This window comes from Notechis scutatus, chromosome 1, assembly GCF_049901735.1.
Source record: "Notechis scutatus isolate UNSWTSFEM ecotype Mainland chromosome 1, rNotScu1.2, whole genome shotgun sequence".
NCBI classification, from domain to species: Eukaryota; Metazoa; Chordata; class Lepidosauria; order Squamata; family Elapidae; genus Notechis; species Notechis scutatus.
In genome coordinates this window covers 127,182,787-127,205,133 of record NC_142009.1, presented here as the reverse complement: position 1 = coordinate 127,205,133, position 22,347 = coordinate 127,182,787, and the positions used below count along the sequence as shown (strand labels likewise).

At 37.5% G+C, this 22,347-nt stretch overlaps 1 protein-coding gene across 22 annotated transcripts in view; it reads right to left on the bottom strand.

Annotated features, from left to right (window-relative positions):
- The window catches only part of DST (dystonin), a 333,803-nt gene that overhangs the window by 86,051 nt on the left and 225,405 nt on the right, over positions 1–22,347 (bottom strand). For all 22 annotated transcript variants that reach the window (XM_087945546.1, XM_087945452.1, XM_087945460.1 and 19 more), the window contains 6 exons: positions 19,286–19,357; positions 17,984–18,219; positions 17,471–17,600; positions 13,715–13,914; positions 11,878–12,373; positions 9,599–11,073 (listed from right to left, as the gene is read on the bottom strand). In XM_087945546.1, coding sequence (XP_087801672.1) covers positions 9,599–11,073; positions 11,878–12,373; positions 13,715–13,914; positions 17,471–17,600; positions 17,984–18,219; positions 19,286–19,357 — 2,609 coding nt within the window. The remainder of the gene's footprint in view (positions 1–9,598; positions 11,074–11,877; positions 12,374–13,714; positions 13,915–17,470; positions 17,601–17,983; positions 18,220–19,285; positions 19,358–22,347) is intronic.

Sequence of the window (22,347 nt, the reverse complement as noted above, 5' to 3'; positions counted from 1 at the left end):
AATTAAAGAAAGTCTGAAAACTGACCAATTGTGTATCAACTGGATGGTGCATGTGCTAATTTATTATGCTAAAAAAGAGCATTCAAGCTACAAATCCTACAAATTTTCATAATAGAAGCTACCACTCACATGCAAAGAAATAGAAGAATGTCAAATTCCTCCTTGAAATAGTTACAGATTGGATAAAGAGAGAAACTAAAACTAAATATGGGATTAATCCCAAACATGTAGATGCCTTTCTTTACACATTTTAACAATCTTTTCATGGGATAAAGGGAAGATGCGTAATAGCCACCAAGAATACTATGCATATTTGTGGAATGCAAAGCACATTACAAACATAATGCTATTCTTGATGTATCCAATCCTTCATTCATTTCAAGTATATGAAAAAATAAGGTTTTCAAAATAAACAGGAAGCATAATCACTGGCAAATTCACATAACTTTTTGCAAATAAACATTTGAATCTATAATACCCACGGTTAGTGCATTAAGCTCTTGCCTTTTTCAATAAAGTATATTACAGGTAGTCGTTGACCTGTAGCCATTGATTTAGTTGTTATTTTTTTTGAGGTTACAAGAGCATTGAAAAGAGTCAATTAACCAGCATCCCTATGGTCACATGATCAAAATTTGAGTGCCTGGCAACCAGCAAGTATTTTAGATGGTTGCAGTATTCCAGAGCCATGTGATTGCCATTTGTGACCTTCACAGCCAGCATCCAACAAGCAAAGTCAACGAGAGAAGCTGGATGATTGTGTGATTCACTTAACAACTGCAATGATTTGCTTAGCGACCATGGCAACTCATTTTTTAACAACTGCCTTGCTTAATAGTGGTATATCTGGTCCCAATTGTGGTCATTAAGTCGAGGACTACCTACTAAAACATCCCCTTAAGAGCCAGCAGGGTTGTCAAACTCATGGCCCACGGGCCAGATGCATCACGCGCTGGCCACACCCACACCCCATTTAGCAAAGGAGAAAAAAGTTGCAATATGTCATGTGATGATGCAAGTTTGACACCCCTGCTTTAGAACAATAAATAACTAGCAATGATAACCGAGATGCAAAAAATGACATTCAGGTAGTAATTTTGGGACAACTTTGTCTTTTGACTTCTTTCCACAAGTTCTTACATTAAGTTATATTTGAAGTTCCTGTTAAAATTCCAAAAACAAAGAGCATCCGACTACAGGAAAATACAACTCCAGCTACATTTGAACTCTGTGAAACTAGCCTCATAATTCTTTGGATATAGATCTCTATTCTTGTTTCAAAAATCCACATTTCTTAAAGGCAATTCCACAACTTTCCAAGCCAAGTATTTTCTCAGAATGGTTTAGTGATATATAATTAATATGTGAATACAAGAAGTTAACTTCATTGGAAAAGCTTATCAATGAACTTTGAGATAAAGTCAGGTGTCACCAAACTGGATGAAACCAGCAAGATCTAAAAATGTGAAATTTACAGATGCCCTCTTTTTATAAGTGTCTACTTTCCTTCTTTCTACAACTTGGCCCAATGATCATGACTCTTGTAAAACCCCTGGCACTTCTGAAGTATGTCTTGGCATGAAGATGCAAAGAAACCATTGTAATACACATAGCTTGTCTTTAATCTGCATGATTTGAAAACCATAACAATCATTGCCATTTATATAGTTCATAGTTCAATCCTATGCCTGCCTACTCAGAAGTCATTCTCACTAAGCTCAAAGAAATTATTGCTAGGGAAACGTGTAGAGGATTATCAGATGGAAAAAAACAGGCCTATCTGCCTTGAATGGCACTGAAGAACTAAAAAGCAATTTGTGCTATCAGAAATAAAAGGAAGGGCAAGGGAGAAGCTGAGCATCAACACATCATGAAAGCATTTCATCTCAAGGGAGGCAGGTCCCATCTGGAAGATGAAACAGCTGGACCTAATCGACCCTGTCACAAATTACCCTTAAATCAATTTAGCAAAATGATCATCTACCAATTTCTGTCTTCTGACATATGTCGACCAAATGATGTTAGGCACCATCTTGGAAAGATTAACCAAACACATGCATAAAAGTTCAGGAGGAAATCACAGAAGCCAAACCCGAACAATGGAAAAGTCAATACCAATATTACAAAATGTGTTTATGTTTTAATTACCTTATTAGACCTCAGCCCGTTATAAATTGTATCCAAGGTTTCTTCTATAGGTATGCCTGCAACCCTGAAACTGACGTCAGTTCTCACTGGATTTGCTTGGTGACATGAGGTATTCTCAAGTTCTAAAGGCTGAGCAGAAATTTGAATTTCATTTGGATCTGTATGTATCGTATTGTGTTCTGTTTGGTGAACGTGTGCATGTTTTACTAAATCCATTTCATCAGCAGGTATACCTGCATCTTCATAATAGATATCCATATCCTGAGGTGAAATATCCTTTTCAATCATCCTGTCATGGTTTTCTAATGGTTCGTTAATTTCAGAGCTGTTCTTCAAGTCCTTTCCGTCTACAGTGATGTCATACTCTTGATTATTCTCCTGGAGCCATTCTGCATATGCTGAGATATCCTTTTGTGAAGAAGTCCCTGGATTAAAAGGTCCATCTCCTTCTTCCTGGTGACTTTCCAGGCTCAACAGAGATTTCCCTCCTCTATGCTTTGTGTGTAAAGTATCCTGCAACTTCACTTGGTTGGGTCCATTGAGAAGGGAGCTCCTTGAGATGTTATGTTCACTGCTAGACATAGGAGTGGAAAATGTTCCAAATCTGCCTATCAACTGAATGTCCTCTATGGAAGACAAGCTTCTAATCAGATGGGGTCTTTCTGACAGCCCAATTTGCTTTCCTTCCCTCTCTGTTTGAGGGCTGCACAGACCTGAATCATCATCTTCGGAAGTAAGAGAATTTGTGCCATATTCCTCTGGGCTTCTCGCTGCTAAGCCTGTCATTTCAAAAGTTCCGGCAACTGAAGATTCACTTTTATTTGCAGAGTCTGCAAAATTTGGCAAGACAAGCATCCTCCAGGATCTCCTATGTTCTTTCTTTTCTGTGTGATACTTTGCTTTGGGCACGCCAGCTGTTCGAATGATGTCACCGTTCAGCTTAAGGGCGTCAAAAATCATTTTTTCATCTAGCTTATTCGTTTCCCGTCCTCTCAGCTCAAACCCAGTGGAGGAGGAGAGGGCACCATTGGGGCACAAGGTGCTGAGGTCCAGTGTTCTGTGACTATATGGCAAGGTCCGATCAGAGAATTGCCTGGAGGAAAGGCTGCCTTTGGAACCCGAATCGATCTGCTCATTCAGCCGAACTGTGTCGTAGATTGACCTCTGAGGAACATAGCAGTCCTCAATATTTATATCCTCTTCTTCGTCACCTTTTCCTACACAGGGAGGATTCTGGCGTAAACAGTCTGGCCTGCTCAGTGGCTTTCCCATTTTCTACAGTTATTTACAGAACTTTGCCCTAGTGCTCTTATGTCTTTACTAGTGATGTCATGCAATACACAGATAAAAAGAGACCAGAATGCCACTACAGTAAACTTGCCTTCAGCAGAACTTTTAAGTACGTTTTAAATCAAAAACATAACTTATGAGGTGGATAAGGTTATAATCAGTGCATCTATAAAAGAAAAGTATACGTTTACCTGGCTGTGATTTAAATGCTCCCTTCCTAAAATATAAAGTGCCTGAGCTTAAGAAAAGAGGGAACAGGAAAAAGCAAACAAACCTATCTTAGAACACTTTAAAATACTGCCTCAAGTATATACATTTTTTTTTAAAAAGGAACAGCTTCCAACAAAATCTAAGTGGTTCAAATAGTCAGACCTTCCCTTAGATCGCTCCATTTCATTTTTCAGGTTAAAATGTGTGAGTTAAATCCCCAGATAGACTCTCCAAAGCAAATCATCTTTACAGCAGGTTCCATATTATCTTCAGGAAGTGGCAAACTAACTGTAATCCATTCAAAAGGCTTGGAAAAACCCGTCTCCTTTATCAATAAGCCATGCTGAAGAAGCCCTTTAAGGGGAAAAAAACAACAACAATCCAGACAAGCTGCAAAATATGACGACCAAGGCACTAGAAAAGTTTTTGAGAAAAAAAATAATAATTCAAGAAAAAAAAAGTAATTCAGGTACATTCAGAATAAGAGGATTATCTCCACATGAAAAGCAGTTTCTTTCTTGCGTCCTGAAAGTTCCTGTGCTAAGCGTTCAGAAGTTCCCTACGGAATGTGATGGTTTCTGAGCAGCCGAACGAAAAGAGATCAAAAAAGGCTACAGAAGAAAACTTCTCTCCGACCGCTTGGGCAGCGTTCTGCTTAAAACTGGCTATCCTCTGTAAGGCGGCAGTGCAGCCGGAAGCAGCAGCGTTTCTTCTCCTTCCACAAAGGCACGGCAGATTTACATTCTCTTTAAATCTAGCAAGACTTCTGAATGTTCGGATCAGCGTTAGCTGTAGCAAAGAAGGCATAAAAGGAAATCTCCAGCCATAAATGTTCAGCCATGCTGCCCAGTGTGGCTTGGAAGCTTTCTATCTCTCCCTAGTTTCTTCTGTTCTGACAGGCATCGTCCTCCCTAGAGTGAGATTAAAAGAAACACCCTTTCTGTTCTTCAGGCAACATCTGCTGCTAAACCCATTCATTCCCTGAGCATTATGCTAACAGAGCATTAGTAGGAGTCTGACCTGTCAGCCCCCCCCGCCCGCCCTTACGTTTCCTGCCTCACATGGCTTGGCTTAGCCATGTCTCACTTTTACTGTTTGTCTTGTCTCTTTGCCCTTTCAGGGGGGATAATACAGAGGCGCAAGTTCCTATCAGCACTCAGCACATCAGATCTATCCCTCTGTAACCCTGACGGAAAAGAGACACGGTAATGGTTTGGAACAGAGTAGGAAAGCATGATAATTAGTTCAAAATGTCAAGCCGGGTAACCTGACACTCTACAAGATGGTCCTGGCTACTAGGAACTGTCTCCAACGCTAAAAAATCAGTTTAAATTAACAGGTTGGTCTTATTCATAAACAATTACTGCCGACATCAGCAGGCATTCTGGAAGTAAAAGGATGCAAAGTAACGTTGCCTTCACTCGATATTTGTACTCCACACGCACACATGCGAATAAAATTCTATTTAACAACTTCCTCTGAAAAACTAACAATATGCCCTTTGTTATAACTCAGTTCAGGCCATTGGAAATGGAATTGATAGTTTTGCCCTTATTCTCATTTCCTGGTTCTCAGACTACACTGTGAAAATCAAACAAATGCAAGAATGTAAACCATTACTCCTGACTTGAATTAAAAATGAAATACAAAACAGAGTGACAACACTGGGCAGAATAACCATTTTAATTAAGGAAAATAACACATTTCTGAATAAAAATATTCCCATAAAAAGTGAACAATTGTGAAAGGCTATTTTTCCCAGCCCATGTACTTCTTAATTCAGGTCTACTGAACTGTTAAATAATCTTCCAAACTTACATTTTAGGAAGTTCCATCTGATCATGATTTCAAGAAAGTCCCATGTGTTTCTCCATCTAACACAACCTGTGGGCTACAGCCCACTACTCCATCTAACACAACCTGTGGACTGCAACTGGGCCATGTGAGTGACCAGCTGGTGCATATGCACACACAACCCCCCTTTCACAAGCATTGCGGAGGCTTGAGGGCACACTTGCACAAGCGTTGCAAGACTCCTCAGTACCATTTTCAGCTACTGTTTGAAAAATAATTCTATTTGATTACAAAAACACCTGTAGATATTATTCGATACACTTTTTTTAAAAAAAATTCACTAACCCATTTACATTACCTACTTATTTATTTCATTCACATTTGTCCTAATTGTATTTTTAAATCCTTCATATAAATTGCCTTCGTATAAGCAATAAACAGCTAAACATCAACTGATTTTGTACAACAAGGAGAAAGAATTTGGGGGGGGGGCAGGGGGGCGGGAATGTTGTATAAATGTTGTATTGAAACTGATAGAAGCTTTTGGAGAGGGGCATTTGAGTTTTTACTGTTTTTAAATCACATCACATTCAACCACAGTAGCAAAATGTGCATAGCATGCATGCTTCCACATTTTAATACCAGTCCTTATAACAGACAAACAAATATTCCAGGTGAGGGAATCTCTATCTGGCAATCAAATCGACCCACTATCTGATCATTTATATGACAAAACACACAGTCAATCGGTTAACTCAAACATTACACTAATCTTCAAATCCCTCTGTTAACCATCTGTTATTGTATTTAATACATAGAAAGTCCACAAACGGCTTCCAGTCTCTTATAAAGCTGTCTAGTCCACTGTCTCTAATCAAAGCAGTAAAAGTATTTTGGTTTCATCTTGGTGGGAGAGCTTAGAACTATTTATAGAGTTGGTATGTAAAGAGGAGAATTTATCAGTTTTTCATTTTTTTTCTCAGTAAACAGCCCAGATGGATTCTATATTGTTTAATGTTAAATTTATCTGATATTTGGATCCTTTTCTTTACCCTTTTTGTATACAATTTTGGTGTTGGATATTTGTTTTTCAGTTTTTCTCTTTTGCATTTTATTCTTATTGATAAAACAACATAAAAAAATCCTTAATTAGACTTCCCAAATTTTGGAACTTTATAAGCGCTTAACATTTTTCTGCAGGTTTTATTCTGCTTTGAAAAAGGGTAGTTTTAGTTCTCTTTTGCAGTTTGAGGATGGAATGGACAACACTGCTTCCGGGCATTTTGTTTTTCTCACCCAGTCAGACCTGCATTTTCTGGGAAACAGCACTGCTTTTTTTCATATAAAGGTGATGACAATGAAGAAGGACTGCAATAATCATTATGAAGAGTTGTTAGGAAAATATGTGTTTTGCCCAGAAAGACAGGAATTAATGAGGAAGAAACTCTAGATTGCTATGCCTTGACTTTCTTTGGTATAAGATAGAGAGAATCTCTGTCAGACCTTCAAAATTCTGTTTGTATGTCATACAACATTAAAGCATGGTTCCAGTAATTCTTACAGTGTCTATTTTCTGACCTGGCCTGTTTCAAGTGGATGACACTCCAATATAGAAGGCCAAAGTGATTAAGTACAATGGCTCCCTGTGAAAGAAAAAAACAAGGCAACAGAGTGGGCAGAAATTGGACATATTTGCAAAAGTTTTTCAAATTGTCTTTGACCCTACCTAAAGGCTTCCTAAAAGTGTCAGGAGTCAATCAGTTCATGAAATGTTTATAGTGATGTGGGCATGTACGGCTTCTAGGAAGGATGTTACAAAATACCTGACGCCATGACTGTAGGTATTCCATTTCTCTTTCCAACCATCATATTTGTGTTGAGGTTGGGCAAAAAGCAAGTTTACAGACACTTACTGGAATGCATCACTGAAAATATATGAAAGAAAGCAATCTTTAATGATCACGATTCCAATGTATTAATTATAATACTTATTATCTGCTTATGCCAGTTAATCTATGTCTGTGATATCAAATTAGAGAATTAGAATTAGCTCACGGCACATGTTCCAGCAGACAGAAGTTCCCTGAAGATGGGCTCCAGCACAAAAGGTTGGAAGACTAAATCCCTGGTCTCGATGATCGACCCAGATTTGATCTTGCAGAATTACAATTATCAAGCAACTCCAAACCCAACTGAGCTTTAAAAGTAAGAAGCATTTTGAACTCAACCTCAAAATGAACATAACCATATTGGAATGAAATAGTCTACTTGTGGAGCCCTAGATAATAACTATTCTTCAGCAAGGACTCAAAAATAACCTCTCAAGTCACCCAGTTCTGTGCTACCATTTGTATGATACTCCATATTTAGGACTGGAAATTCTTATAGTGGGTTTTATTTTAATAACTATATTTCTAATTATTTTTAGGTCCCATTATACATGCTCTCTCTCTCTCTCTCTCTCCACACGTAAAACTTCATATTATATACATACATATACATACATACATACATACATACATTTCATTTTAAAACTTCTTTTATTCAATATCTTATTTGTTATCTGGCCTCAGGGCTGTAATAAACAAATCTGAATTTAATTTAAGCCTTAGTTAACAATACTGTGGCATCACTTTGAAGCAGCTTAAGCTTCCAGTACCTTTTTAAGGACAGCCCCATGTTAAGCATGTTACATCAGTCTCCTCTGAGTTAATACAGCAGGCCAAAAAAAAAAAAAAAAAGCTTTTGCTTGGTTTCTTCTCTCTACAGCCTAAGGACTCTTCCAGCCTACACCATTATCCTGGGTAGTTCTAATGAACAGCTTATGAAATTCAAGTTTATGCCTTGAAGTCCAATGCAGGGTGATTTCGTTTTCTCTTGCAGTGGGGATCCTTGGACTCACTAGAGATTAAAATAAATTCTGCCAGACAGCTTTTTTTTTGGAAGAGAGCCTGGCTTAAAAGATAGAAACCAGAGCTGTGTTTCAGCAGAACTACACAAGCTATTGGCCCACTGCCTTTGCCTCGCCTCACCTCCACATTCTTTTGTTTTCCTGACGAGATTGGCACCTTCCCTGATCTTGGGAACCTAACTTAGACAGGTCCTCTTGTGTACATAATCCTTGGCCTGATCCCAAGTTGTGACTCTTGGACAACCCCCTGGAACAAATGCTTGCCTTGGTTTCACCTAGGACTTTGCAATATATGTAAGCATGACAAGAACACAAGTTATAGCCTCCTCCTCCTCCTCTCTTGTTCTCTTAATTTTCTTCCTTTTGGAATTGTTTGATATTAAAGCACTAATCGGAGCTGCATCTGCTTCTTGCATGACAGTCTAATGGGTCTTGGTGTGGGGTGACTGAAACTGAATTCCTTATGCAATGTCTGTCTCTCAGGTAGGTTACTATTCTGCCTGCATTTCACCTGGATGTGAAAAGAAGGATGGTTTGAGGCTGCCACTAACTATAAATTGTCCCTCCAACTTTCTTGAAAGTATCTAAGCAGGACAGAACAACAAAAGGCGGAGGCTATGAAATACAGTTTCTTAAAGCATCTCAAGGTCTACTGCAACTTTTAAAGAAGCTTCTTTTCGGGGGGATGGGGGTGAGGGGAATGAGAACCGTATTTGGCCTTCACACAACATTGTACGGGCTTATTTCCAAAAAGGGGCAAGACTACGTAAGAGATACAGACCTACACAAGCAAAGACTAAATCCAATTCCATTTCATTTACATCTATACACAGTCACAATGTTGTTATAATTCACTTAGGATTATATGGGCAGTGCTATCATCCAACAACACAATCAGGAGGCACCTCCATCAGCACCGTGAAACAATTCTGCAGCATAGAGAAACCAGTGAGAGCTGCATCGAAGAGTGGAAAACAACAATACAAGCATATTGTGCAGAAAACCTAACAGTTCAGAAAGTTTTAAAACATGCAAAAGTTTGCACATATTTAAAAACCAATTTTAAAAAATTGAAAACCAAGGCTAAAACTGTGGATACTCCAAAATCTTGAACGCATACCAAGGCCTGAACTCATCAATCACAAATATGTGGGACGACAGATAATGAGTTAATGGTGGTAACAAATTTGCTGCCTATAGTATTTTGACAGCTCTGTTTTAAAGCTATGGGGGGAATTGTCTTACCTGAAATACTTTCAGTTGTTGATTAATAATCTCTGTTTCCATTCCAACAGGGCCCTGGGACTCTTCGTGTTCTTCAGCTTCCTCAAGCAGTTTGGCAAATCCCTTTAGTTTGCTGTAAAATTCTTCCACACGATTAATAGTCCCTTCGATCTGCTCTTCTCTGGTTTTTGCTCTGTCCAGTAATTTGTTGCACTGCTTATTCAGAGCCTCTAAATCCCTTTTTATACCTGCGAGATCAGGAGACGCCTCTGCTTCACTTGCTAACATCACTTTACATGACTTGTTTGCATTTTCGTTGTTGCTTATCAGTTCCTGTAATTTTTCAAGGAAAACTTTTATAGCCTTTTGTTGGGACTTCAGAGTGACAAGGTCCCTGGCCACAGGAGCCATGCTATCCAACTCGTCATCACACTCTGCAAATTGAGAAAACAGCTCTCGAATGGTATTTTGGAAATGGCCAATTCCTTGGAGCTTAGTCTCCAGGAAGGAACATTCATCCTCAACTTGCTGGCTGACCGTGTTGAATTCTTCCTCTAACGATTCTGCTTGCAACAAGATGTCAGAGATGTTTGCTGAATCAGAAGCATCCACTACCAGGTCTTGGGCAAGTTTTTTTGTCACATCCACTTGTGACTTCAATGTCTGAAGGGCTTTCTGCTGAGTCTGCATAATAGTTAAGTGTTTAATACTGTAAGTCTGAGGTTTAAGAGCGTTGTGTATTTCTAAGTGTTCCCTAGTGTTCTTCAACTGCTCCTTAATGTCCTGGGATGATTCCTGAAACTCTTTTAATCTCTGAGACATCTTTTCCAGAGTATCTGTTTTAATATGTAACTGTTCTGTGACCATATCCATCTTCTGTATCAATAGTTTCTTTTCCTCTTCAATAATATCCTTATCAGTTTGACAGGCGCTAAGAAAACTCTCTGCTGCATTACTTAACAGCTCAACAATTCCTTGGTGTTTGTCCAAATCCTTCTGCCAAATCTTCACCTGAGCAATGGAATTCTCTATCTCAACAGGATCGATACCTATTTTAATTTCTGCTAAGTTACTTTGGCACTTGGTTATCCAGGGTTGCAGGACCTCCACGTGTTCTTTGTATCGGAGAGCCTTTTCCAAACAGTCATTCAACTTATCTTGCCTTTCATTCACTTGTTTATGCAGCTCATCCCAATTCGCTTTGAGCCTGTTGAGCTGGGACTGCAATTCTGTTTTTTCTGCCCCTTGAGTCTTTTGAAGCAGATTTTCACCTTCTGAAATTATTTTTTCATATGAACCAATCTGGTCAGACAATGCTGCCTTAAATTCTTTCTGATCCTCAATTAATGACCGCAGGCTTTCTAGCTTAGTGGAAATGGGAGGAGACTGATTTTGTGTTTGTTTCTTTATGTCCAGCCATGCTTGAAAGTCTTTAGACATTTGTTGGAATTGATGAGAACTTGCATAGGTTAACTGAAGCTGTTCAATGAGACTGCCTGAAAAAGATTTAAAAAAAAAATACTGTTTGAAAATACTGTAAGCCAAGTCAAAGTTAGAATAGGATGGGTTTTATTTCAGACAAAGATAATTGTTATTTCTAAGAAATGTATGCCATTATTATATAACAATTTGGATTTAGCTAGTCAAAATGGATAGTATTTGAATAATGTAAGAATCTTTTAAGGGGTAAAATAAAGTCAGAAGTAGCAAAACAATCTTAAATTGACTATGGAGATTCTCAGTCATTTCGGGTCATGGTTGTCTCAAAGGTGCTTTTTCAAGAATCAAGTTTCTGGTTTTACTTTTTCATCCAACAAGCTTCTTCAGAGAAAAACCAGAAACTCCAGTTGACTCTTGAAAAAGCACCTTTGAGAGAATCTTAAATTGAGATATTCCTATGAATCTGAGGGGGGAAAAATCATGTCCAGGATTATCATCAGTTTCAGAGGTACTTCCAAGTACTGTGTAATAGAAACAACATGTATTACTAATGCAATTAACAGGGAATAAGGCGTGTGGTAGTTCATGGTGCTGAAATAATCTGTTCATGTGTATAAATCTTCTATCAATTGGGTCTCGTTCAGTATCAAATAGAGAAATCCGACATGCCAGTCAAATCTAGAAAAACAGACCTATCACTACGCATCCACACAATTCAGGGCCCCAAGGGATCTCTCTTTTCTTTCAAACATCTCCTTAGTGTAAGCAACCCTGATTTTTTAAGGCTAATTTTCATTCCAAGAAACGATGCATTTTCCCACTATTTAGGATTTTATTTTTTCAACTGCTTTGCCACTTACCTGCTTTTTGTTCCATCTCCTTGAAAGGCTTTAAGACAGCTTCTAATTGCCTGACGAGTTCAGTTCTCAAGTAATCTTCTGCCACCAACGCAGACAATTCCTCGCACACAACCTGAGCCACATTTATGTGTAACATTTCTTGGTCTATTTCGCCTTTTATTTCCTGAGCCGTTTCCAGTTGCTGCTTGACAGAGTCAGGGTCTGCACTTATAGCCAGGTTCTGGCGGACTTTATTCTCCAGCATGCTAAGTTTCTCGGAGAGGTTTTTCAGACAGTTCTGGTACTCTGTGCTTTTGACAATGACCTGTTCAATTCGACCACAGCGGCCACTCAGCTGTCCTGTTAAAGCATCCCATTTCTGGGCCACTGCTGTCAGCTGCTGCTTCACTCTTTCATGAGTAGGTGGGTGTTCTCCTGGCCTCTGCAGGATTCCCTGACCTACTTCAGATAGCTGTTCATACTGGGGTTTCCGGGTATCAAACTCTTTGAGCAGAATCTGAAGAGGCAGAATATGTTAGAAGTTAATTCTGGACAAGTACAAGGAAGAACCATCTTCACTCTAGTTTGTTACTTGAGTTTGACCAAGTAACCATCTCTCATATAAATGGAAGTTGTTCTGCCAAAGCCATATTTGTACATGCAAATATGGCTATTCCTGTTTAACAGCTTATCTCCTCTCTACATAAAACAGCAAAAATCCAACTGGCCGCATATGGTCTTTTTATTTGTCAGTAAATAGGCTTAATGATAATAAATACTGCCTTCAGTTCTAGTATAGTTACCTGTGATTAAGTCACAATCAACACCATCTAACAGGACAACTATCTCTAACTTTTGATTCCATACTCTTAAGGTAAGTGCTTTAGTCTATCTTGGCCAATGCCATTATATATAATTTAAAGTTTGTGTGTGCGGGGATATATAGACAGAGAGATATTAATTTCAGTAGACCATTGGAAATAGATGGAAAATACTTAATACTTCCAATAGAATATATATAACTCAGGGTTGAACTGTGGAGTCCTTGATGCAGGGTCTCTGAGCTTAGTTGCTTGCTTGCAGACATTTCATTACTCAACTAGGTAACATTATCAGTGCTAGTGAATGTGGGGTTTGCTTCAAGTTTATATACCATAGCTTGCCTTGCAGGATTGGGAAGGTAGTGGCTTTCCTCTTGGCAGTTCCTTGATTACAGTATTGTTTTCTGTATGATTATCTGGCATTAATGACTGTTTTATTGACTGAAGATTTTTTGTTTCTTTTTCTTTTTTTATTATAACAATATATCTATATTTTATCACATACTTTGAATGATATGTAGATGTAGTTATTTTTCTGTGTTTACTGATGCCTGATTTGTCTGAATGCCAAGCTTCCAGAAATTTCCTAGCTTTTTTTGGATTTAGCTTGATCTAGGATTCTCACAGTTATGTCAACTGAAACTATGGTTGGGTTTGTCCATGTGTAGTAAGATCAAGGAATTTTCATAATGACTTCTGACCACCACTAGTTGGTATTTATGGATGCACTCTGCTAGTCTTCTGCCTATATAGTGGCTATTACACTCCTAATACAATATGTTGCAGATTACTCTAAGCTCAGAGACCACCACTAGGCCTCCTCAGTGAATACAACCTCTGAAAGACACTTAATTTTTTTTTTAGCAGAGCAAACTTATTGTTAGTTTTTTATATTCATTAGGAAATATGTAGCTTGCAGGGGAGAAAAGTATACTACACAAGAGTTATAGATAAATCTATCAGAAAATTTACTTTGGTTATATTTTGAACAGAAAAAAACCACAAGCTCCATTACAAAAACAGAGTAAAATGTTTACCTGGACTTGCTGCTTCTGTGTGTTTAGCATATTTGGATCAATTGATAGTGGTCCAAGCACACTGATCATTAATTCTTTTTCAACCAGCCACTGGCTTAACTGAGCCTCAGTTGCCTGAAACTGGGTCAGGTAATTTGACGATTCCTCCATTTTTTTCTGTCTATCAGCTGCTACCTGGCTGAGTTGACTCCATTTGGAATCTATGACAAAATAAACAATGAATTTTAAAATTGCATCTTAGAAAATGCTTTTCTTCACTAATGGAGACTGGCAGCAAACACTTTGAAGCTGGTAATAATATAACTGGCAAAAAACCGTACCGGAAGAGAAAAGGTATATTTTGGGAGATGGTAAATGGATGGTTACAAGCTGTCTGTAATATGTTAGGTCATCCAAACTGGTCCAGTATTTTTCAGAAATTTACTCTTAACTACCCAGCAGGTTATTCATAAAGTGCCTAGAGTAATGTCAGTTTCTTCAGACCATCACACTTCAAGTCTAAGACTGTTTTATCGAAAATCTCAAGAGTGGAAGCACATGGACTTCATCGAATTCTGCCTATTTATTTTCAGTTTGATGGACTAAGATACCAACAAATCACCCATGAGATCACCATTCTCAGGACTCATAGCAGAGACTGCAATGCAGAACCTGGAGATTATAACATTCCCACACATACAAGCAAAAGTATGGATGTGGTATGTAGATGATATGAAAAAGTGACCACTAGAGAAGACACCTCAAACAACATTTCAAAGGAATGAAATTCAGAGAAAGAAATAAACAACACACTGCCCTTCCTGGATAATATTAAATATTAAATTAAATAAATAAAATAAATAAATATCCTCAACTACTCCATTAATCAAGAGCTTTACTAGTGGAGTAGCAAGCCACCCACAAGAGAAGCTGTATAAAAATATTAATCAGATGACTACAAACATCTGATTAGCAACAACCTAGAACATCAGAAAACAAAAACAGACCAGCTATACAAGATATCCCCAAAAATGGATATCCATGCAAGTTTATCAAAAAGGGGCTGACCACACAACCCACTATATCACAAGCAATACAAGCTAAGAAAAGGAGAACACTGTCATACATTAAAAAAATTCTCAAAAACAACCACAGACTTATGGCATCACCATAGCACACAGCCAATTAAAATCCTCCAAAATATCTCAAGTAAAACAAATGATTCAATAGGACATGTTTCAGAAAGACCAGTTGCCTCTTGAAAAAAAAGCACCTTTGGGACACTCAATAGGACAAGAAGAAAAAAAACAGGAGTCATCTACATGATTCAGTGTAAGAACTGTAGCAGCACTATCTACGACAAACAGGCAGAAGACTAGCAGAACACATCCATGAAGACACAACTAGCAGCCAGAAGACACAATGAAACCTCCTTAATTTCACAGCACATGGATCAACTTAACCAAAGTGTCAAGTAGGAAACTATGAGCATCCTAAAGGTATAGGTAAAGGTTTTCCCCTGCCCAGCTGTATCTCATCTTTGTTTCTTAGCTGAGGAAGCCAGCGTTGTCGGAAGACTCTTTCCATGATTATTTGGCTAGCATAATTATACAGCAAGATGCATGGCACACACTGCTACCTTCCCACCGAAGTGTTTCCTATTTATCTACTTGAATTTACACGCTTTCGAACTGCTAGGTGGGCAGGAGTGGGCAAGTAATGCGAGTTCACCCCATTATGCAGTGCTCGAGTCTCAAACCTGGACTTTCAGCTTTCCAGTTGACAAGCTCAGCATCTTTAACTGCTGAGCCATCGTGCCCTCCTTGTGAATATCCTAGACCAAACCAATCCAAAAATGCCAGGGAATTCCTCAGCCACTTCAGTCATCAACAGGCACACAGTTGTTTATACAGCATTCCAAAGAGACAATAAAAAAAGTAAAAAAGGAAACAAAAAACCCAATATAGCTCCTAATCAGCAATCAACACCAAGATAAGCAGGGATTAATACCAAACGAACAGTCAAGTAGGAAACAATACTCTAATCAAGGAACTACCACCTCAGACTATTATGTAATAAAGAACAGCCTAATCAAGGAGCTACCAAGGAGAGAACAACACTTCCACCAACCCTAACAGGGCAAGCTACTGTATATAAACAGAGAGCAAACTCCACCCTTTTCTAGCACTGAAAATGTGACATAGACCGGTAATAAAATGTCTGGAAGCAAAAAACAAAGCTCAGAGAGCAACAACCATTGCACAATTCAATCCTGAGCTACAAATATTCTCCACTATTATAACAAATAACAAGTTGTTTTATCGCTTATCAGTATACTGACTTTTCACCAAACAGAAGCTAAAATAAACCATGGTATAACCAGTACAGGTAGTCTTCGATTTACAACTGTTCTCTTAATGAGCGTTCAAAGTTATAATGTCACTGAAAAAAGTAGCTTATGTCCATTTTTCACACTTACGACATTGCGGCATGCCCATGGTCATGTAATTTACTTTCAGACGCTTGATAACTGACTCACATTTATGACGATTGCAATGTGCCGGGGTCACACGATCCCCTTTTGCAACCTTCTGACAAGCAAAGTCAATGGGAAGCCAGATTCACTTTACAACTTAACCACTGCAGTGATTTGCTTAACAAATGTAGCAAGGAAATTCATAAAATGGGGCAAAACTCGCTTAACAAATTTTTCACTTAGCAACATAAATTTTGGGCTTCTTTGTGGTCGTAAGTTGAGGACTGCCTGTATCCGTAACCATGTTCCTCCTTTTGTTGGAAAAGGATTGGGAGTTGTGTTGTGATGCTTAAGCATCACTCTGATATGTCTTGAGGACACAACTGAGTTTTGCCTGAAATCTGAGTGAGTCAAGGATACTTTAATACTTTACGCAGAAGAAGAGGGAGCTAATTCTCCAGTGAATTAGCTCTCCATGTCTGTCATGATGCAGCTTTTCTGCTTTTAGTATTAACAACAAGTATTTTTAGAAAATAGGGCATAACATATTTTTCCTGAATTTAAAACAAAGTAATTGTATATGTAATCTCTGTCTATTTATATACTGCTGCAAAGTAATTGTTCTTTGAGGCTGATCTGCTTATTTGCCTATGCCCTTTCCTTAATTTCTTTCACAATTTTTTATATTATTGTTACATATTTATAGCTTCCTGTCCTGCAGGTTTGTATGGCAATGCTCAGCACAATCAGTGATGTACAAGTTAAAAAGCATTTTTTTGAAGTTCAACAATTTCAGGAGAGGTGGGAATGAGAGAATTGTTATGCATAACTTTTTTGTCCAAACATGGTCAGATTCTTAATATCTGGCAAAAATGTCTAAGAGGGATGTTTTAGAAAAATAGCCAAATGACACAAAACATGGAAAATGTATTACAGAATAAAAAACAGCATGAAGAAACATAAAAAGGCTGTTTTCCATACTAACTCTACTGTGCCAATGCCTTAGTCTTAATTAAACTGAAATAGCAGAAGAATGGGGATAGCTGATTAACCTTCTAATATTTTAATCTTGAATAAGCTGCCGAGATTACACTAAAAATGCATTGAACTAGTTTATTCTGAAGTGTTATAGAAAACTTCAACCTTCACAAGAGTAATAGTGTAACACATACAGCTGTATAAATGACAGTGTAGTACTAGAAATAGTAATATACAAGCACATAATGACTGCTGAATTTAAATATATTAGCATATTAACTTTCAAATCTATCCACTGCCTACAGGAAGCAAAAAGTTAATACCTATTTTCTCTAGCATTTGTTTCCATTTTGGCACCTCAGAAGAATCAGGGTTTTTTTCCAGCAACTCTGTGACTCTGTCCTTCAGCTCTTGCACTTTACTCTCATTCTGCTTCAATTCTGTTTCAAACAGCTACAACAAAATGAACAAAAACACAAGTAAGTGTGTAATGCTTAAAAGTATATTAAAAAATCAAGATTTTGGCTTCAATGGTGACTGGGTGATCTCTTTATCTGTTTACACAAATTTAATAGTATAATTCAGGCTATTAAAAGTATAATTCTAATTGTACTACAGATATAATTTACTTATTGTTAAATATTTTTGGGGATTTATAAGACTGCTTAATCACTAAGCAGTAACTCCACTATTTAGCAGATGTCCACAACGGGTCTGTGCAAAAATGTATAGTACAATGGTCTTCTATATTATTAAGCTGATCTTTCCATTAATCTCAAAAAATCACTTTATACATTAATTATTCTCCATAGATAAGTTTTGAAGATGGAAGTTACCTTATGCTGATCAACCTTTTCTTTAACTGTTTCGCTGTCAAGAACAGTTGTTTCCCATTTGGCTGCAACTGTGTCCATTTTCTGTAACCATTCCATCATTGAACTTGTTTCTTCTTGAATGTTTTGCATATTTAAAAGCATCGATTCCAATTCTGATCTCTTGTCCTTCAGTGTTGCTCCCAAGTCATCATAACTCTGATTCACAGTTGACATGCTATTTTGAATCGTGGTCAGTTCTGTGAGAAAGGTTCCCACATGTATTTATCTTAAAAACTAAATTACATAAATTACATACATCTGAAGACACAAGTACAATAAAAAGTTTAAATTCCTATTTACACACATTTTTGCTTGTTCTGCTGATAATTAAGTATGGATAAATTAATAAATATTGAAAGAAAAATATTTAAGAAAGAACTATTTTCCAAGCTGCAAACTGTTACTTGTATGAAGTCAAAATTGTGTCGGTATCTTGTTTTAGGATTGTCAATTTCATGACAAACAAAAGTATTTATACTTTTATAGCAACCTAGAACTAAGGAGAAATTTCCAGACCATTAGAACTATTAATCAGTGGAACAACTTGCCTCCAGAAGTGTGAGTGCTCCAACATTGAACATTTTTAAGAAGAAGACGCTGGATAACCATTTGTCTGAAATGGTACAGGGTTTCCTGCCTAAGCAGGGGGTTGGACTTGAAGACCTCCAAGGTTCCTTCCAACTCCTGTTATTCTATTCTATTCTATTCTATTCTATTCTATTCTATTCTATTCTATTCTATTCTATTCTATTCTATTCTATTGATATTTATACCATTTGATATATTTATACCATTATTACTTTCCTAGCATATTTCAGTTTGATTTAGCCAAGGAAGATTGTGAGAGTGCCCAAAGTGGATTGGATCATCTTTATTTCTTCAAACCCAGGAGCATCAAAGAGCTTTCCTGGACCACCACCACCCTCAGTTAACCCAAATTCTGTGAAGAAAACTTCATGTCTTTTGTTTGACTCCCCATAGTACCATTACATATGCAAAGTTGCACATTCTTTTGAGTTATTTTGCTTAATCCTAACAGAGGCATTACCTATATATACGGATTTTGTTTTCATGGACCAACATAACTGTTTTTAGTATTAATGGATGAGACAAATTTGGAATTCTGGATCTTGCTCTGATTCTTAAATAATGATAACCACTAAGGAAATTACGGGATTTCAGGAAATCCATTAAGGGTGCAAGTTAAGACTATGATAACATTCTAGTATAAATCTAGCTGAAATATAATTAAGTGGTACTTACCTTTGTTTGTCATAAAACTCTGATTATGATGAGTAGCTGTTCCACCTCCATTCGGTATTGCCCCAGGTACATCTAAAAAAATGAAAACCCAAGAGTCAGAGTTTATAAGTATTTAAGTAATTCTAAAATTCTTTTTCATCAGATATAAGGAATAGACTAGATTTAACATGGAAACATAAATCATATTCATTTTTAAAACAAATTATCTTAATTTAAAGGTAATGCATATTTGATTGGAAATACATTACCAGTAGAACAGAACCCTCCATTTTCCTCTATCCCATTTTTCCCATTAGGAACAACGGTCAGAAATCAGCGGGGGGGAAACCCCTTTGATTTCCCTCTCTTGCCCTCCTTAGATAATCTTTAACTTTTACAATAGATGACATTATAACTGATTCCAATGCTATGTGTGGTTTATCTTGCAGCTGTAAAACTTGTCTTGGGAAGGATGCATGTGATTATTTGAACAAACTACTCAAACGTTGGAGGGCGGCCTCTCCTGTTTTAAGAATTTCACTGTAAGCAAGGAATTGTCCTACCAAGGGATTCCTTGCGTTGATGTAGAATCTTCTGTTTCATCTATATCAGGGGCATCAACCTTGCAGCCCCACAGGCTGGATGCATCATACACTGGCCATGTCCACCCCCCCTCCCCGTTTAGTGAAGGGGAAACAAAGTTGTGATAAATTACATGATGACAACATGTCACTGCAAGTTTGATACCCCTGATCTAAATAGTGTTCCCAAATCATGCCGCCCTTCCTGTGGCTATCACTAAAAAGATACTTACTAGCAGACACAGCAGAAGCCAGCCCAGGCAATCTTAATCAGTAGGCTGGTTTCCAGTGGTAGGGAGACAAGTTATTCTGCTCTCTCACTGTTACTATATTATATAGAGGGAACTCTTCCATTAACAACAACAAAAAACAAACCACCACCCTGTCCTGTTCTTCACATTTAGAATCTAAAGATTTATAAAAACAGTCCAGTATTTATAAAATAGATTTTTATGTCCCTGATGTTTAACTATATTTTTATTTTATTTAAATCTTCTAGGAGTAGGCAGATTATTATTCCCACTGTACAAATATTGAAGTGAGACTTGTGCAATAACTTGCTTAAATTTAGTGCCTGAAAAGAGCTTTGAGTCACCTATCTATATCTTACTGATACCAGTAGAACCATACTAATCTAAACAGCATCTTAGTTAAAGGGATATCTTTACATCAACAGAATATAATTATTCATTATAAAATCAGTCCTCCATCAGCATAACAGAAATACAAAAATTCATGTCCAAAACTTGTGCGAGAAACCATCCTGTGCATATTATGCAAAAATGCAAGTCCTGTTTGCATCTAATATTTGCTTCCTGAAAGCGGATAGCAAACGCTTCTTTGCTTTTTCGGAACACAGTACTACAATTCAGCAAATAAATAAAAAGTTGACCCCGCACTTGTTTTTTCTGGGCCATCTGCTCTAATTTCTGAAACAATGAGAAGCACTAAGTTGAAAAATTGCAATCATGACGTAACAAGCATAACTCTATAACTGTGCAAAGGGATCCTAAATATTGTTTGAGATCATTTTATGGCAAACAACATGTGACATAAGAGGCCACCCAAACTTTAATTTTAGCATAATCATCACTTTATTCTGTGATTAGTAAATTTCTTAATCACAAAATTGGTTTCAGAAATGCTGACTTTTAGCTGGGCCAAAGCCAACTTGACGATGCATCAAAATATCTATTATTTATGACAGAAATAAGAGCTCTTATTAGTATCTATTGCTTTTTTTAATAAGCAAGACTGCAAAAAATGATTATTTAATGGAGCAGAATTAATTGGAGCCTTGGAAAAGGCCAGGTTATCCACTTCTCACTAGCAGCTGGGAAGTGAGCATTAGTCTAATAGCAGCTGGAACATAAGGAGACAAAATAAGTCAATTAAATAAGTGAGATACTCTCATAATACTGTAAGACCTTCCTATATTTCACCCTGTGGCAGAATTCTCACTAACATATCAGCCACTGAGGTTCCACTTTTCAAAGTAAATCCAATACAGAGTGAGTAGCCCTCTAAGCAGATTTTTGCTATTAAAATAGCATTTCTTTTACCTGTTAATATGAATCAGCAGATCCCTGTGGTCTCTCTATTCTAACCTTGTTTGAATGGCATCTTTAAACCTAGTGTTCTCCATTAGGCCTTGGACGAAGATCGATGGTGGGATGTTTGTGGGAATGTTTTATGTTAAAGCCATGAGCTTATTTTACTCTTGCTAAAAGTTCATCCCTCCTCTTTTGTGTTTTGCATTATTCCAAACTGTTTAGCGCTCAGAGTCATGATGGAGTCAGGAGGTCTTATAAATTTTATAAGCTGATAACTAGACTGCTAATTTTTTCCTTACTCAGTCAAGATCTGTGGTACTCAAGATCAATCAATATATTCTGGCAATGAGGCAGAAAAATCTTATTCTTACAGAATAGTACATGAAGTAATTAAGATATACTACATTCAATATCAGCAAAATCAGATACCTAAGATAGCAGCCAATCTACCTAATGCTAGCATCAATACAGTGTATTTTAAGCTATCTTAGCTGTTCTGATCACTACACAGTAGATGCATTAGCCCAACTATGTGAGATTGTCATTTCTGAGAACTGCACCCTAGTCTCTCTTTTGAGCACTCAGGCCTAAAGACCCTGTGAGAGCATCACACGATGAAGCAGGCCTCTTGTTGTTGAGTTGGTGGATAAACTGTGTCATAATCTCCAGTAACAAGAAAAACATGTTTTCCACAATAATCATGAATGAAGATATTGTGAAGATAAACCTCTGAGTAGGCTTTTTGCTTTTAAACAACATCCTTCTATCCTATCTCACCTCTTGTGGAAGAGAACTCTAGGTTTTCAGTCGCCAGCACAGGTACCTACAACAAGCCAAGTTTGCTGAGCTATGGGTACCACAATATTGTTTCCAACGCTTACTTGCTTGCATGTGATCCTTACAACACAAATTATGAAAGGGCAAACTTTTCACTGAAATATCCCAATAC